Raw genomic sequence first — 16,612 nt, 5'->3', positions numbered from 1 at the left:
AGAGAGAAAAAGAGAGAGAGCGCTCTGGAAAGAATCAACACTTGGAAGAAAAGGAAAGGAGAAAGAACTTCCCATAAGAAAGGAGGGGAAGCAGGAGAGTTCGGTGCTGTGGAAGTTGAAAAGAAGTGGTTCCAAAATAATAATAAAGTAGTCGACTCTGCCCAACATATAGAAAGTGAAGAAAAGCATCCATTGGATTTAACAAGATGTGTTTTGATGTATGAAAGAAAAGAGAGATTAACAGAAAAGAGCAGGAAGAACTTTTAAGAGTGAGTTGTTAACGCTTAAAAAAGAAAAACTTATTTATTTATATGTATATGAGTACACTGTAGCTGTCTTCAGACACACCAGAAGAGGGCATCAGATCGTATTACAGATGGTTGTGAGCCACCATGTGGTTGTTGGGAATTGAACTCAGGACTGGAAGAGCAGCCAGTGCTCTTAATCGCTGAGCCATCTCTCCAGCCCATTTAACACTCTTATTAAGAGTTGGAAGGTGGCTACTGAATCCTGAGAATGCAAGACGCTCCTTTTAGTATTCACCCCTTTGTGTTTTATAAACACGGTAAGAGAAAGCACATCAAGCGGCCCTGCCAAGGTGTCCCCCTGAAAGGCAAGACTAGTACAAAAGGAAGATGAGCCAAGGAGTAGAGCAGGAGCCTGGAAAGGGGTAGAGGCAGAGAAAGGGAGACAGAAAAGGATAGAAACAGAGAGGAAAGAAGAAGAGAAGGGGCCGCTGGGGGCATGTGGAGAAGAGAGAGACCAAGTGTCTGTGAGATTCACCCCCATCACTGTATGGAGTTGGGGAGGCTCCATTCTGCCCACTGCGTGGCTACCAGCAATTCATTTCCTTTGTAGCATGCATGGGTGATATGAATAGTTATTCTGTCCCTGTGACATTGCTCTTAGGAATATTCTAGTATAATCTTTTTGGTAAACATACATACAGTTTAAGCCAATATTTTTTGAATGTTTTCATTAGCATACAAAGTGTTGGGTTTCAATATATACTTTGTTCTTGTTGATCTTCTCTCCTGCCCCTCTTTTCCTTCCTCCTCTTCTCTTCCTAAAAGTCCATAGAGCCAGAGAGAGAGAGAGAGAGAGAGAGAGAGAGAGAGAGAGAGAGAGAGAGAGAGATTTTTTGAAGCAGTTAGAACAGGACAGGCTGTGTGAATCAGACAAGAGCCCACTGGCAAGTCCTGCACTTCCTTGTTAGCCCTCAGGAGATAATTCTAAGGACCTCGGTGTTCTCTCCAAGCATTCGGTTGTTTGAAAGCATTTCTTCCTGATACCAGAACCTTCAGTCCTTCACAGCAAATGGTTCCCTTAGCCTGTTTCCTTTCCACGTTCTGACCTCTCCCACAGTGAGTGCCTCCCTCCTTTCCCAGTGTGCTTCTCACTTATCCTTGAGAAAATGGTCTTAACTGTCCTTCTGCAAAGTCCTTGTTCCATACATGGAAGTCAAGGTCAAACTCACTTACCTACAAGGGCCAACCAAACCCAGTGGGCTTCTAACTTTCCTCACATACTAAATACATGAGAACATTCTTTGCTTTCACGAGGACATACACCTTACCAGCCTTTTGCCTTGATCCTTCATGTTCACAGTACGACAAACAGAATGAAGAAACAGTAATACAGAGAAAGAAAAACTCCTGAAAAGAAAAGAAGGCTACTTTGTAACCACTGTTTCCAAGTGGGCCTATAGCTTTCTGTCACTAAACCTGTGGACTTCTCAGAAGACAGAAATTCAAGTATCTTGTGAAATAAACTGTGTTGTCAAAAAAATGTTAATCTCAACTGGGCAGTGGCGCACACCTTTGATCACAGAGGGAAGCAGATCTCTGTGAGTTGGAGACCAGCCTGGTTTTCGGAGCATATTCCAGGACAGCCAGTGATACACAAAGAAATCCTGTCTTGAAAAAACAATCAAACAGACAGACATGTTAATCTCTACCTTTAAAGAATTTCAACTTTTGCCAAGGTTCCAGCACGGTTACTAAATCACCAACAGCATGCTACTTCCAGCACCATGGATTGGAATAGGTGTTTATCATACTATATTCACTTCATTTAAAGTGGTAGCTATGTAATTATGCCTTTGATAGCAATCAGTCACTTTGTTTCTGCATACAGTCTCTTTATGGTAGTGGATCGATTTTTAGCCCATCTTTGCAACACTGCTCATGGTTCCCTAAGGTCAAGCTACTTTGCTTCCCTATGAAAATAAGTAAATAAAGTGAAGATATGTGCTTTCAAATCAGAAGGGTGGAGACGAGCTAGAGATTAAGTTATCTTAACTTTAAAATGTATGGCAGTCATCACTGTGGAGCGGATATGACCAGTATGCATTCTGATTCAAAGACAGGACTTCTCACCATGATGAAAACACGGGTCACGGTGGGTCACTACCCTCAGCACCGCCACAACATTCCTTTAAATCTGTTGAGTCTATTCCAGAGGATTCCTCACACCGAGTCCCAAACACTCACAGCTCCCCTTACATGACATCATAATTGCATGGGATTCACTTTTCCTGGAAGAGCTGGGACTATGTCTCACATCAGGCTTCCCACGGTGTCTAGCTAGCAGTAAGGAAAGTAAGAGTTACTGCATGAATCCTATCATCTAAGAAACAGCTACCACTCGGCAGCGTTTGCCATGTGCTAAGTAGTCCAGCAGGCTTTCCCAGGCTGGGCCGAACAATCTGAAGCCAACCTCCAGCTAGCCTCACTTAACTTACATAAGCTCACTTTCGCTTCTCCAGCTAGGACTCAGGACTTTTCTAACACATTGTTCTCCACCACGCCCTAGCACTGGCTATTGGACCTAGGGCCTCCCACACTCCAGGCAAGCATTCTGCCAAAGACTGCTTCCCCATTCCCCTTTATTTTGTGACAGACTCTTAAGTTCCCCAGGTTGGCCTTGAACTTCCTCTGTAGCTCGGAATTTACAATCCTTCTCCTTTCTTCGGTCTAGTTGGGGTTTCAGGTTTGCAATCACCAGGCTGAGCTTCTAACAGATTCTGGTTTCTATGCAGAACGTCTACCATCTGTCTTTAATAAGGGCAGGCATCTTCTCTAGTTTGTGCTTAGGAAATAGGAAGAAAGTGGATCAAAGTCTCCCATTTCTTCAGATGGAAATTGACTTGCATACACTCGATCTCAATAAGCCTGTTGTGAAACCTATATTTAAACTTTAGGATTAATGTGTTGAGTATTTTATAGTTCATTAGGAACTCCCGGAATGGGTGGGGAGGCAAAATTAAAAAGGTTGTTCCCATTGCCCTCTTATTGACATTGGTACAGAATTTTTGCTGCAATAAGAAAGCCACTTCCTCTGACTTCGCCCCCACCACAAGTCTGGTTCTTGCCACATCCTGAGAAACTTCTGAAACCTAGGTTGGCTGAGTAGTCAGTCATTCAGCCAATTCTACCAGATGCTCACAGTAAAAGAGCGGTGCACCACCAGACCTCTAAGTTGTAAGTCCGACCGGGGTGGGAATGCCAGAGGGTCTGCTTTAATTCCGCCCTTGCCTAGAGCATCTTTGCAGAGCCGCCAGACCTACGAGCCCCCGCAATTCTCGGCCTTACGCTTCCTTCCTATTGCACGTGGCCTCCTTTAGCTCCAGAATCTCACTTGCCTGCAGGCTCCATGTGAAGAACCGCAGCCGGCGACTCACGGTCGCCCCGCCCCGCCCCGCCCCCGGATCCGCCCACTCGGCCAGCGTTGATCTAGGTCTCCGCAGGAGCCCGCCCGCTGCTCACTGCTGCGGCTGCGCCTCCTTGTTCTCAGCGTCACCACTGCCGCCATGCCCGGAGGGTTGCTTCTCGGGGACGAAGCCCCCAACTTTGAGGCCAATACCACCATCGGCCGCATCCGCTTCCACGATTTTCTGGGAAATTCGTAAGTGGCCACCGCGTTGCCCTGCCAGGGGACGGGTCCCCAGAGCTACCTGCCCCGCTTCTTTCCGTGCTGCGCTCGGCCGCGCCGCGCCGCTGGCTTAGCCCCTCACCGGTTCCTGCACGTGCCCGCCGCCGGGGTCCTGCTGAGCATCACCGGGCGTTGCTGGGGACCTGCGACCTCTGGCTGGCCCTGCGCTGATCAGCGGATCCTTCCCTGACCCAGCGTGGCTGGGCTGGCATGGGGAAGGAGGTTCTTGCCGAGGACGGTTTGTTGTCCATTTAACCTGGCTTTGTAAACAGTGCTGCGTTTGGGTGGTGGTCGATTTGAGAGCCTAGAGGGAGGTAGGGTCAGGGTTGTTCGGTGTTTGAGGTCACTTCCCGGGACGCTTGCCCAGGGTCGCACTGCCTGCTCGCCCTCCCGCCGCTCTAGAATTTGCACTCTGCGGGAGGTGGGTGCCTAAGGCCAAAGTAAGAGCACACAGCCACAAATTAAGGGCTCGCCCCATGTTATCTGAGATCCTGCTTAACTTCGGGGAGTGTTATTTGCGGACTTCTGAGTTTAAAAAAAAAAAACTTTTTGTCCAAAGACTTTTTGTCCAGAGCCTCCTTCAGTGGTCAAAAACAAGATTATTTGTAACAGCTTTGGGAGGACCCAGGAACACTCTGTAGGCGTGGCCGTGATTTTGGAAGAAGCAACGCTTTGAGAGAAAGGCTGATAAGCTCCTGTGACCATTTTGGCCCTGTAGGCCATTCCAAGGCTAGGACACGTGTACCTCCCCACTTTGAGACTCTTTTGTTTCCCAGTGGTCCCCTCCCCCTCTGCTGTGCATAAGTGCCTGGCTTTGCTGCTGATAGCAACAGTAGTGGCCGTAATGGCTAGGGCTAGGTGTGCACCGATATTGTCCTCATTTTACAGTTCCTGAATGCACAAATTGTAAGATGCTTAGTTTCAGTCCGCAGTTTGCATACGTGTCAGGCTACGTTGTGGTTCTGGAGTTTCAGTGCCCTACTACACTCAATGAAGAAACTCCTGGGTCTGTCTGTGTCATTTTCATATCGTGTGTGTGTGTGTGAGAGAGAGAGAGAGAGAAAGGGAGAGGGAGAGGGAGAGGGAGAGGGGGAGGGGGAGAGAGAGAGAGAGAGAGAGAGACAGAGAGAGAGAGAGAGCGCAGTTTATGAAACTACTCAGTGACCAGGCAGGGAAGGAAGCATTGGGGACGATTCTTCCCTGAGGTGAGTTTGGCACCTACTGACTAAGGGAAAACAGAACTTTTAAAGGTAGACTTTAAAGAGAAAGGTAGACTAGAAAAAATAGCAAATGGAACCCTCAGGCCTTGCAAGAGAAGACTCTAGAAATAAGCATGACTGCCAGTCTCATAACTCAAAATCTAGTGTTAATATTTATCCAAAACTGCCCACGATTGACACAGTGTTCCTTCCTGCTCTTGTCTGCAGCCCACACCCCCAGGAAATGTGAGGTCTTGCTGGAATTCTTCATCCGTACGGAGGAGAGATAAATGTGAATGTAAAGCTTGTGTACTGTGAAGATAGCCCCACTGGAGTCGGGGGGCGGGACTATCAGTGATTGTTGACCTAGATCTGGATGCAACTGTTTTATTCCGGCTACTAAGGGAGACAGTTGGGAAGATCCTAACTTCAAGGCCAAGGCAATTCAGTGAGGCTCTGCCTCTAAAGAACAACTAAATAAGCAGATGAAGTGGCAGCTTAAGATGAGGTGAATTTATAAGCAAGCGTAACTTAGCACCAGTGATTAATGATACGCCTGCAATACCCCAGAGAGACATTTCCACCCTTTGTATCATTTGTAATACAAGGGGAAACTGCTAAAGGTCTGGGGAGCTGTGTGTGTTTAAGTAGGTTTGTATGGCCTCAGGGTGTGGAAGAGCATCTTATATATCCCAGGGTTCCTCACTAATCAAAACACCTGCACCAGGGGTTTTCTGGTAGCAGAGACCATTTTGTTAGAGGGAGGAAACCTTTCAGTCTTTTGAAAAATGAGGAAGGAAATGGTATAATGTCATTGAATTCCTCCAAAAAGTAGAGAAAACAGTCATTCTTGGAATACCCCAAGATACGACGGTGTGCGTGAAGGAGCCTAAATGCAGTTCACCAGCATGACTCAGCAAAACGCATTGCCTCGAAATTTAAAAGAATTCTAATTCATCACTCCTATAACAGTACGTAAAGAAATGTTCTGTTCCTTTTATTTATTTTGATTTTTTTTTCCCTGCAACTATTTAGAGCCTTTCTCTTAAGTCTCATCTGACCACCATTGGTCCTTCTCCTTAGAACCTAAGGCCTAAATGTGACAGCTAGATTGCTCTTCCTGCCTATTAAAGAACAAAAAACTAAACATCTCGCATCTCCACAATCTTCAGCTGTTACTCTTCCCTGCCGCAGGGCCTCCCATTCTTTTAAGCCCTGCCTTGCACTGAGTTGAGTGAAGTCCAGGTGGAAGGCAGCAGCTTCGTCTGCTTTCTTCTTCATGCTCTGCAAGGTTTGCCAAGTGCTCCACACCTTGGCCAGATTGAGTAATCTTCTAGTTGGGGACCTTGGTCCTGCATGAGTCAAGGCTCAAGCCATGGGAGTGTACAGGACTTCATGCCGACTTTCCTTTGAGCCTGAAAGAGCCTTTGCCAAGGAGAAGGGATTGTACTCTGTACTCGGGAAGTTTCTTGGGAACTCAGTTTGAATCATCCTCAAAATCTGTACAATGTTAACCTTAGACGTGGATTTGATTAGAATCTTTACCTAAGTACTGTAGATGGGGAAATGTACATTGTAGGGTATTTTCTACTTGCTTGGTCTAAAGTAAGAAACTGCAACTGTCAAGTAGTATTTTGTCGTGGTGCAAATATGTGCGCCTTGTGTAACAGGTTAGTTCAGTCGAGTGGCTTTATGGAAGATTTTTATATCTGCCTGCTTCCAGAAAGCCAAGTGAGTGCCAAGCTGGATTTTATTTTCCTACAAGTCTGAAGCTAGAGCTCTCTCTATCTGCTCCGGGTTACATAATCTGTTTATTATTATAATCAGGCATCTGTTTGGATTTGGGGCATAGTAGATGATGAATTTCAAGGACTGTGCTAGAAAAAAACAAAAGGCTTAAGGAATATTTCAATAAGGTGCTTGACTTGAGTAGCACAGATTTTATTAACTGAAAAGGAGTCACAGTGTGGATGGGTGGTGGTTCACACCTTTAGTCTCTAGCACTCTGGGAGGCAGAGGCTGACCAGTCTCTTGAGTTCGAGGCCAGCCTGATCTGCAGGGTTTTGGGGGGGGTGGAGTGGTTGTTGTTGTTGTTGTTGTTGGGTTTTTGTGTGTGTGTGTGACACCCTAAAATGAATCCTTTTGACCCATTTATCTTGAATCTTATATATTTGATGTATAAAATTTTATCTGTTGATAGATATGTGAGCTGTCAACTTGAGCTTCTCTGGAGACAAGGTTGGAGCTAAAAGGTTTAAATGTCTTCATTATGCAGACATTTTAAGTGCAAATACTGAGTGTTTCATTCTGCATGGTGATGGTGACTGTCCATTCAGTTGTGACCTTCTTCTTCATTCCAGATGGGGCATTCTCTTTTCCCACCCACGGGACTTTACCCCAGTGTGCACCACAGAACTTGGCAGAGCTGCAAAGCTGGCACCAGAGTTTGCCAAGAGGAATGTTAAGTTGATTGCTCTTTCAGTAGACAGTGTTGAGGACCATCTTGCCTGGAGCAAGGTATAGTTCTATGATCTGAGGTATATATATGTGTGTGTAATATATATTCCTCCTTTCTTGTTGCCTCGCATATATTCCTAATAGCCTTTATGTCTTCTGAGATGCAGCGTCTCTTTATATGCTAATGACTGATTGGTTGATTGATTATTGATTGATTGATTGATTGATTTGGTGGCCACAGCTCCCCCACAGCTTTGAACAGGCAGGACTTTGGGGAGAAGCAGCTGAAGGTTGAACTGTGCATCAGTAGTTGATGATTTAACCAACTGTGCCTATGCAATGAAGATTCCATACGAATCCTAATAGAGTTCCATGATCTGGATTGCTAAGCAAGTGGGCTTTCCTGGAAGGTTAGGTGTACCTACGGCATGGAGGCTCTGTCCTACATTTGTACATCTCTTCATCAGCATCCTTCATAAATGCATTTCCCTAAATTCTGTAAGTTCCAATAAGTTAACCAGTCCCAAAGAAAGGATCATGAGAGTCCCAAATTTTTAGTCAGCTTGGAATTTGTGATTGGTGTCAAAAGTTGGGGTAATCTTGATGTGACCCTTCTGTGGAATCTGCAGTAGATAGTGTCCAAGTTGAGTTGAATTGAAGACTCAGTGATGGTATACATTGTAGAACTGATTGGCTATTAGAGGGGGAAGTGCCTGTATACTTGCTGATGGTCAGAGAGGTCAGGGAAGACTTTGTGTTCCTTAGTAAGAGAATAGGAAAAGCCACTTTGCTTTCCCTTTATCAGAAGTATTGATTGGCATGTGCTATGAGTCTGAAGTTTCATAGAATGTAACTTGGTTTCTGAGATAAAAATGTTTGTAAACCTCGAGTTCAGCGGTCACTGGTTGTCAGAAAGAATTCAGCCCAATTCATCTCTCTAAACCTTACCTCTGCTCTGGCTTTTGAGAATGCTGCCTCCAGCTGTCCATACTTAGAGTAATTGTTCTTCATTGTCTCCCAGTCCCTAATTGGTGCTAGAGTCATTTCATTCGTGGACTGCCTCTCTCTTTCCCCCTTGGTGAGCTCTTCCATTCACCAAGATAACATCCATGAACTGCTTCTCGGAGGGAGTCCCATCCGTCAGGACTCTCCTGGTCCCCAGGTGGTAAAACATGGCCTCCTTGGCACCTCCCTTGGCCATGCAGACGTGTTGAGCCTAGCACGTATAAAAGCGGACACCATAATCTATTCCAAGATTTGATTCATCTCAGCTAACAGCTGCTACATTTTGGAGTTGCTAGGTTGAAAGTCGGGGGCTGTGCTTAACTCCCCGTGTTTTCGCAATCCTAACCCTATCTGGTTTATCCACACACACTCATAGTCACCCTGTATTAAATACATCCACCTGCCTTACCTGTACTATATGCTGCTTGGCTGTTTTACCGCAAATGGCACCTTATAACACCTGATCATTCTGCGTATTGCTTGTCAGGCCACTATATTTTCCCCCTTGGGAGTGTAGGGCCCAGCAGGAGTAAACTAGTTCCCTGCTACAAAAGTTCTCAGTATAAGTGACAGTCAGGATTTGTTGAATGAATGGATTGAAATTGTCTGCTTTGGGCAAAAGTATTTACAAGTATTTGGGCAGGATGTTTTAATCGGCTTTGCTACAATATGCCACATAACATCTCCCATTTGTATGTGTGTACTGAGCACTGCCAGTCACATGAAATTGAATAAAAGGTAGCATTTTGGTGTGTGCGCTGAGCTATGTTCCATGACCATTTCACACTAATTAATCCTCAATGTATAGGATCAAAGAGGCAAGGTGTAGGGAATTAAGCAGGGTTGTCATCTTCCGTGAGGTGGATTTTTTTTTTCATTCTTCATACTTTGGCAATGGATAACTGGCATTTATTTCCACCGCTTCCTCGTGGGCAATTTCTCATTAGATTCTGGCACGGCCTTTTGCTCTAAGCCAGTGGGTATTGGAATGACTTGCTTAAGCCCGCCCAGTTGAAAAGGATCAACCTCAGTGTTCTTTCTGTGCTAGACGGTAAAGAGCAAAATTGTCCTGCCTTAGGATAAAACAAAGACAAAAGTAAATAATGTGGTTCTTTGGTGTCCGGGATTGTAATGTACTGTCAATTAAACAAGCGACGAGGTCAGGAATTAATGTATCAATACTTAATAATGTCTCTATCAATATCAAAATATAAATAAATCACAGAAGAGCCCAGAGCTCATCACCATTACCTAACATGTCTAAATAGGAAAATATCTGAGTTCATTTCTTCTGCCTTCTTAGAAGTTTCTGAACTTAGGTTGTTCTGGAATGGAAAACAAATGCAAATGTCCAAAAGCAGTGCCAGCTTGGATCTGTAACTGATTACATAGGGAAGCTCTAGGTGTGCTGGCAGCAAACTTGGTTCTAATATGGCTGGTGACTAAGTAACAGGTGGCCAGTGACCCACCACAAAGGGCAGCTTCGGGCAATAATAATATTGAGTATGCTAGCCATTTCAGAGAGGTTTGTATCTCCTCTCATCTCATCTCCAGAGAAATGCAAAACAGTTGCAACTGCTTTGAGTCTGCCATCCTGTCCATCGGTATCCACTCTCAGCTTCCCGTGAATAATAAACTCGTCTTTTTCCTAGTTTTAAATCCACTTCCTAAACTCTCCTAGTTATCTTCCACAAATCTTCTTTTGAGGGAGTAATTGCTTGCGATGAGGAGTAGCTGTCCATGCATCTTATTAAAATTCCAGAGAGAACATTGCAGAGTGATGATTCTTCGCCTGGTGAGATGCAGAGAACCGTGTCAAGTTTAAGAGACTCCCCCTCTCTCTTGTTTCAGGACATCAATGCTTACAATGGTGCCGAACCCACAGAAAAGTTGCCATTTCCCATCATCGACGATAAGGAGAGGACCCTTGCCATCCTTCTGGGTATGCTGGATCCAGCAGAGAAGGATTCTAACAACATGCCTGTGACGGCCCGCGTGGTGAGCCATAGTTGCACTGTGTAAATGCCTGAGCTAATGCAAGAGGAGTATGGACAGCTGTGAGACAGCTGTGTGCTAGTGACTGTGTCCTTTCTTATCCGCTGGTGCAGTGGCTGGAATATCCAGCTAAGATTTCTGTTTAATTTGCTGCTGTTGGATATCTGCACGTAAATAAGTGGTACATCCAAAACTGTTTTGTAGAGCTAAAAAAAAAAAAAAAACTTAGCTGTATGTCTCCTGCCAGCTGCCTTTAAAGCAATTCTGACAGGACAATCCAGAAGAACTTTCTTGTCCATCATTTACTCACTGGGGAACAAGCTTAATCTTCACTAATACACAGCCCACGTTAGCAATGTATTTATTTATATAATAAATAATTACAGCTCGCATTAGTAATGAATATGTGCACAGTATGCCTCCTAGGTAAACTAGTACGTGTACCTGAAGCTCAACTCTGAACGTTTGCATTGCGGGGTTTTTTTTTTTCTTTCTGGAACAGCAAACTTTGAAGAATACATAGACAAGAAATCACTTAGTGACCCCAGGGCTTCCTGGGGGGCTTTGTGTCAGGCTTTACAACAATAAGCCCCAGAGAGTTAAGATTTCCGCAGGAATCCCATGCAGGGAGGGAGAGGCTAAGGCATACACACCAAAACGGCAACTGTCTTTTTTTCCTCGGAGAAAGACGTTTCCCACGGTTTTGGTGGCTGTGTGAATGTTGGACATGTTTCTGGCTTCTGCTTCACCTTTTCTAGAACAGTATTACACAGGAGCAAGGTAGCTTAGCAGGTGAGAGTGTTTACTGCCAGACCTGAGGCTCTGATTGGATTCCTGGAATCTACGTGGTGCAGGACAGAACCAACTCCTGCAAGCTGACCTATGACCTCCATCCTCACACTGGCACAAGTGTACACCCACACCCTCACACACAAAAGTATATATATATACATATATATATATATATATATATATATATACATACACACACACAAACTGTTAGAGCAGTGGTTCTCAACCTTTGGGTCATTGTGGTTCTCAACCTTTGGGTCATTCTGCATATCATTATGCATTTATGATTCAAAACAGTAGCAAAATTACAGTTATGAAGTAGCAACAAAATAACTTTGGGGGGAATCACATGAGGAACTGTATTAAAGGGTCGCAGCACTGGGAAGGTTGAGAGAGAACCCCTGTGTTAGAGGAAAGGTGGGCAGACTAGTTTGGCTTACCTTCACTTTCCTCTGCCAGTTCTGTTCTCTTACTTCCCTGGACTATGGGAAAAAGAGGTGTATCGAGCTCATGCCCCTGAGTGTCCAAAGCAGCTTTACTGTCGGGTACTAAAGAAGACCCGTGTGTACACTTTACAGGTGTTCGTGTTTGCCCCTGACAAGAAGCTAAAGCTGTCTATCCTCTACCCAGCCACCACGGGCAGGAACTTTGATGAGATCCTCAGAGTGGTTGACTCTCTCCAGCTGACAGCATCAAAGCCAGTTGCCACCCCAGTCGATTGGAAGGTAAAGCTACTCAAGAGCCGGGTGCCTGGCATGCCAGATCCAAGGGACAGTCTCCCAAGGCCACTTCAGGATCTCGGTTTCTTGGGGCTTTTTCTGTGGTCCCAGTATGTATGGTGAACCAGGAGCATTTGTTTAAGAGATCATTCACACCGTTTGTATAAAACACAAACTGGTTTTTCACTAACCCTACATAATCCCAACATATAGGTCACAGTGATCCCAGTGATCCCATTCCTAACCCAAAAGTCCCAGCTCCACGGTGCTCCAAAATCCAAAACTTCTGAGGACGTGATGCACTTCACATTTCAATTTTTGGAGGTGTAGGGATGTTCGACTGGGAAGTGTACATACTCCAAATTCAAAAAAAAGCCCACATATGACACATTTCCTTTTCGGGTACAGAATGCATAACATAGACAAAATTTTAAAAAGCCTTATTTCTGTTACCTGATGAGCAAAATATTTCTTGTTGGGATGGGACTTAATGGAACTTGTGGTCCTTGCATTCCAGAGACCAGGCCAGAGGATAAGTCCAAGCTCAGCCTAAGCCACATAGCAAGGTCCTGTCTCAAAAGTCAAGGAAGGAGGAAGGCTTGATTGGCTAGTTCACTTCTGTCACTCTGTGGTATATAACTGTTGTGTACTGATGTTATAGCATTTTTCTCTTACGCTCCAACCTTTTAAACATATATAGTCTTTGAAACTTGCTCAGAAATGTGTGTGTGGGGGGGTGTGTCAGTCATGGTCTCATGTAACCCAGGCTGGCCTCAAAGCTCACCATTTTGCCAAGAATGACCTTCGGTTTCTGATCATCTTGCTTCTGCCTCAAGGACAAGGATCTAGGAGCATGTGTTACCATGCCCAGTTATAAATGGTCCTGGGAACTAAACCTAGGGCTTCAATTTTACCAGGCAAGCACTCTACCTTCTAAATCAATCCCCACCCCTACCCTACCCCTTTTAAAATTGGAGCTCAGTGTTTAATCATAGGCTGGCCTTTAACTCCTTAATCTGCCTTAGGCTCTGGTATGCTGAGATTACAGACATGCACTCCCACCCCCAGATTGTTCATAAACGTGTAATATACCTTAGAAAGATCTCTGCAGATAATAGGACAAGATAATACACAAAGAGCGTCTCAGTGCTGCTTTCTGCTCTGTGTGTTACCTTGAGTATTGGGTTTTGATTTTTCTGACAGGCAAGTCATCTACATTTTCAGCAAGCGGGGTGGGGGATGGGAGGTGAGAGGGACTCTAGCCTGATAAAATCCAATCGTATATGTAAACTGGGGGATTTGTGGGGGAATAGATTTTTGAATTAAACTCTATGGAGTTGTGGCCAGCTGTGATGGAATTTAAAACTGGACTGTTCCTACTTACAATGGAGAAATACTCTCCTAACATGTCAAAAGTCAATCTGTAAAACAAGTTCGTAACACCATTCTTAATGTCTCCCAACAGAACGGAGATAGCGTGATGGTCCTTCCCAACCTCCCCGAAGAGGAAGCCAAACAGTGTTTCCCTAAAGGAGTCTTCACCAAAGAGCTCCCGTCTGGCAAAAAATACCTCCGTTATACACCCCAGCCTTAAGTCTTAAGTCAGCGGGAATTGGGGCTGGCACTGCGTGCCTAGCACTGGGACCTGAGGATGCCAGCTGACAGCCGTGGGTCCTTGCAGCAGCTCCGTAGAAAGAGCGAACAGCTCGCTATACTACTGGGTCATTAAAAGGAAATGGCACCAAAACCTTCTTGGGATTCTTTACTGTGCCTTCGCCAGCGTTCTGCCCCTCTACCCATCTCAGCGCCCTGCTCGCTGGCTTTCTTTGAAACGAATTATGTATTGGCGACTCCTTAGGTCTCTGCGGGGTCTGCGATCAGTCAGCAAGGTAGTGTCAGCGTGGGCTCCAGGCTAGAATGATTTAACACCTTTTGTAGCTTTCCGAACTGAATCCCCTGTTACCCATTCTGGAGATCACTAAAATATGGAGAGAAACTTTCTATTCTGTATTTTTAGTAAATAAGTGGGAACTGCTCAGGAGAATTCTTACAGGGAATCCATTGTAAGTTTCTATCAAAGTGGGCTCAGAAAGCCTTTCGCCTCCCAAGAGTGTGCTCCTAGAGTTTTCACACCTGCTCTCCCGGTGATATCTGCATGTGAACACACCTTATAAAAGACAGGCGGTGACAGTGTTTTACCATTCAATGTCCTAGTAGTAGGTGGCCATTTCTGAATTCTACTTTTTGAGGTTCAACAAATAAAATCCTGATCAGAAAACTGTTGTCACATTTTAAAGCACTACTTTAAACTATCTTCAGACTCAACACCCCACCAGGCAGGCATGCTTCCTTCTTGCCGGGATTGACATGGGTATTTTTCTCCAGCAACAGATAAATCTTTGTGTGAACTGGGAGTCACTGAAGAACAATTCCTACATGTATGTTGGCCAGTTTCTTGGTTCCTGATTTCCTAAGTCTTGTGAGTAGGTGGCTCGTAACCCTTTTGGGGTTCAAACAACCCTTTCACGGGTCACCAATGGGAAGCATTTACAGTTCATAACAATAGCAAGTTTACAGTTAGGAAGTAGAGACAAAAATAATTGTATGGTTAGGGGTCACCACAACATGTCAGCATTAGGAGAGTTGAGAACCACCATTCTAATGGTTAGACAGTCGGCCTAATGTCAAATAAGCTCTGAGATAGTGGTCTATCTACTACTGAACTGAATGGTCTCTTTCCAAGTCATTGTGGGTCTTAGTCTAGGCTGTAACAGATGCTGTGGCTTGAGCAGTGGATGTTTATTTCTAGGTGTCAAGCTGGAGAGTTAAAGTCAAGGCAGTGGTGGGCCCTGGGTCATCTCCCTCCTAGTAGGCACCTCATTGCTTGCTCTTTTCCCTTACACGCTTGATTACTTTCGTCCTTGCTTTTAATGGGAAGGGCTTCCAGTTCCTGTTGAGGTGTTTCTGCTTTTTGTGTGTTTATGATTACTGTCTTGCTTGGTATGTAGCCCAGGCAAGACCTGAAATCCTTCCTGCTGCCACAGCTCCCCGAGGGCTCAGATTGCAAATGTCACCACCATGCCCTATGCCATCAACTTTTATGACAAAAGTTCAAAATCTAAACTGCCATTGCTGATCACTCAAACTTAAGTCTTATGTTGACTGACCATGGAATGTCTGCCATTGATTTAGCAAACTCAGCATTTCCCTCATCCCAATAAACATGTTGCTCCTCCACATTCAAACTCCTAGACCTTGGTATTTTGACTATTTTACTCACATTAATGATATCCGTAAAGTGCTTTTTTTTATTTTTAATTGAATTCTGGTACTTTTCACTATAAACAGTTTTGAGAGTGAGACTTGATCCAAGTGTCCTTTACCAAATACAAAATACTCAAATAGTGTTTGACACTTACAGGACAGGAGTGATCCTGAACATGTTTTTAAATGCATTGTTGAGTGGGGAGGATAAATTTTGGCCTGAACTTTGTTTTTAGAATGAATTTCATTTTTTTAAACTGAATTATGGCTGTAAAAAACAAGGAATTGGCTTTTTGTTTATTATTTGATTTGAAACAGGAACTCACTATGTAGCCCAAGCTAGCCTTAAACTCTGAGAGGCTCACTTGCCCCTGCTTCCCAACTGCTGGGATTAAAGGTGTGTGTGCACTGACCCTGGCCCTAGAAACAAGGAATTAAAGAGGTAGTTCGAATGGCTCTTCCAGATAGGAAATGCTTTAGGTAGAGCAGAGAGCCCTCTAAGAAGATAACAGTGATAAGCTGAACTCTTAGTCTTGGTCCAAGCTGGTTTCCTCTCCATCCTCAGAGGTCAGCAAAAGGAGAGTGACTGTCTAAAAGACTGAGTTGAGCTGTCAGCTCCTATATACAGCCTCCCTCTCTGTCCCTTGTTTAAAGCCATGCAAGTTGTGAAGGGCTTGCCATACAGTCCTCGGTGCCTACCTAAAAGTCATGTGTGGTGCGGGCATGCTTGTAATCCCACCACTGAGGAGTCAGAGACAGGTGTGTCTCTGGGTCTCCCTGTTCAACCAACCCCAGCAAATCTGCAAGTCCCGGGTCCCACGAAGAGATCCTGAAGAACAACTAAGGTTGTCCTCTCTGCCTCCACTTATATGCATACACACAAATTTTAAAAAAAAAAAGTCATCACCATCCTTCCTTTTCTGACTGACAGGTTCAGAAGCCCGTGTGTGATCACTTCTTGCCTGTGAGTCACAGATAGATCCCTAGGAGTTTCTTTAGTTTCTTTGAGACACTATCACGTGGGCTGGCTTTAAACTTTTGATAGACTTTTACTTCCCAAGTGCTAGGGTTCTAGGTGTGAGCCACCACGCTGGGCTTCTGAAGTAATTCTTTAGCTAATTAGCAGGGTTTGGGGTTGGGAGGGTTCTTTGCAGGGTTTTGGGTTTTTGGTTGGTTGGTTGGTTTTTTTTTTGTTTTGTTTTGTTTTTTTTGCTTTGTTTTTGTTTTTTGTGTTTTTGGTTTTGGTGG

General features: G+C 44.6%; 1 protein-coding gene across 3 annotated transcripts; it reads left to right on the top strand.

Annotated features, from left to right (window-relative positions):
• Positions 1 to 3,691: 3,691 nt before the first annotated feature.
• Positions 3,692 to 15,337, top strand: Prdx6 (peroxiredoxin 6). Of its 3 annotated transcripts, none has more exons than XM_031386996.1 (6): positions 3,813 to 3,906; positions 5,361 to 5,640; positions 7,493 to 7,649; positions 10,446 to 10,592; positions 11,960 to 12,106; positions 13,566 to 15,337. In XM_031386996.1, the coding sequence occupies exons 2-6, from the start codon at positions 5,618 to 5,620 to the stop codon at positions 13,692 to 13,694; spliced, it is 603 nt and encodes a 200-aa protein (XP_031242856.1). In that variant the 5' UTR covers positions 3,813 to 3,906; positions 5,361 to 5,617; the 3' UTR covers positions 13,695 to 15,337. The 3 variants fall into 3 exon arrangements, with proteins under 3 accessions (XP_031242843.1, XP_031242856.1, XP_031242852.1); XM_031386992.1 differs by lacking the exon at positions 3,813 to 3,906 and adding an exon at positions 4,028 to 4,171; XM_031386983.1 differs by lacking the exon at positions 5,361 to 5,640 and having other exon boundaries at positions 3,692 to 3,906.
• The last annotated feature ends 1,275 nt before the right edge of the window (positions 15,338 to 16,612 follow it).

This window comes from Mastomys coucha, unplaced genomic scaffold (genome assembly GCF_008632895.1).
Source record: "Mastomys coucha isolate ucsf_1 unplaced genomic scaffold, UCSF_Mcou_1 pScaffold1, whole genome shotgun sequence".
In the NCBI taxonomy this organism is placed as follows: Eukaryota; Metazoa; Chordata; class Mammalia; order Rodentia; family Muridae; genus Mastomys; species Mastomys coucha.
This window is presented reverse-complemented; position numbering and strand designations above follow the sequence as displayed.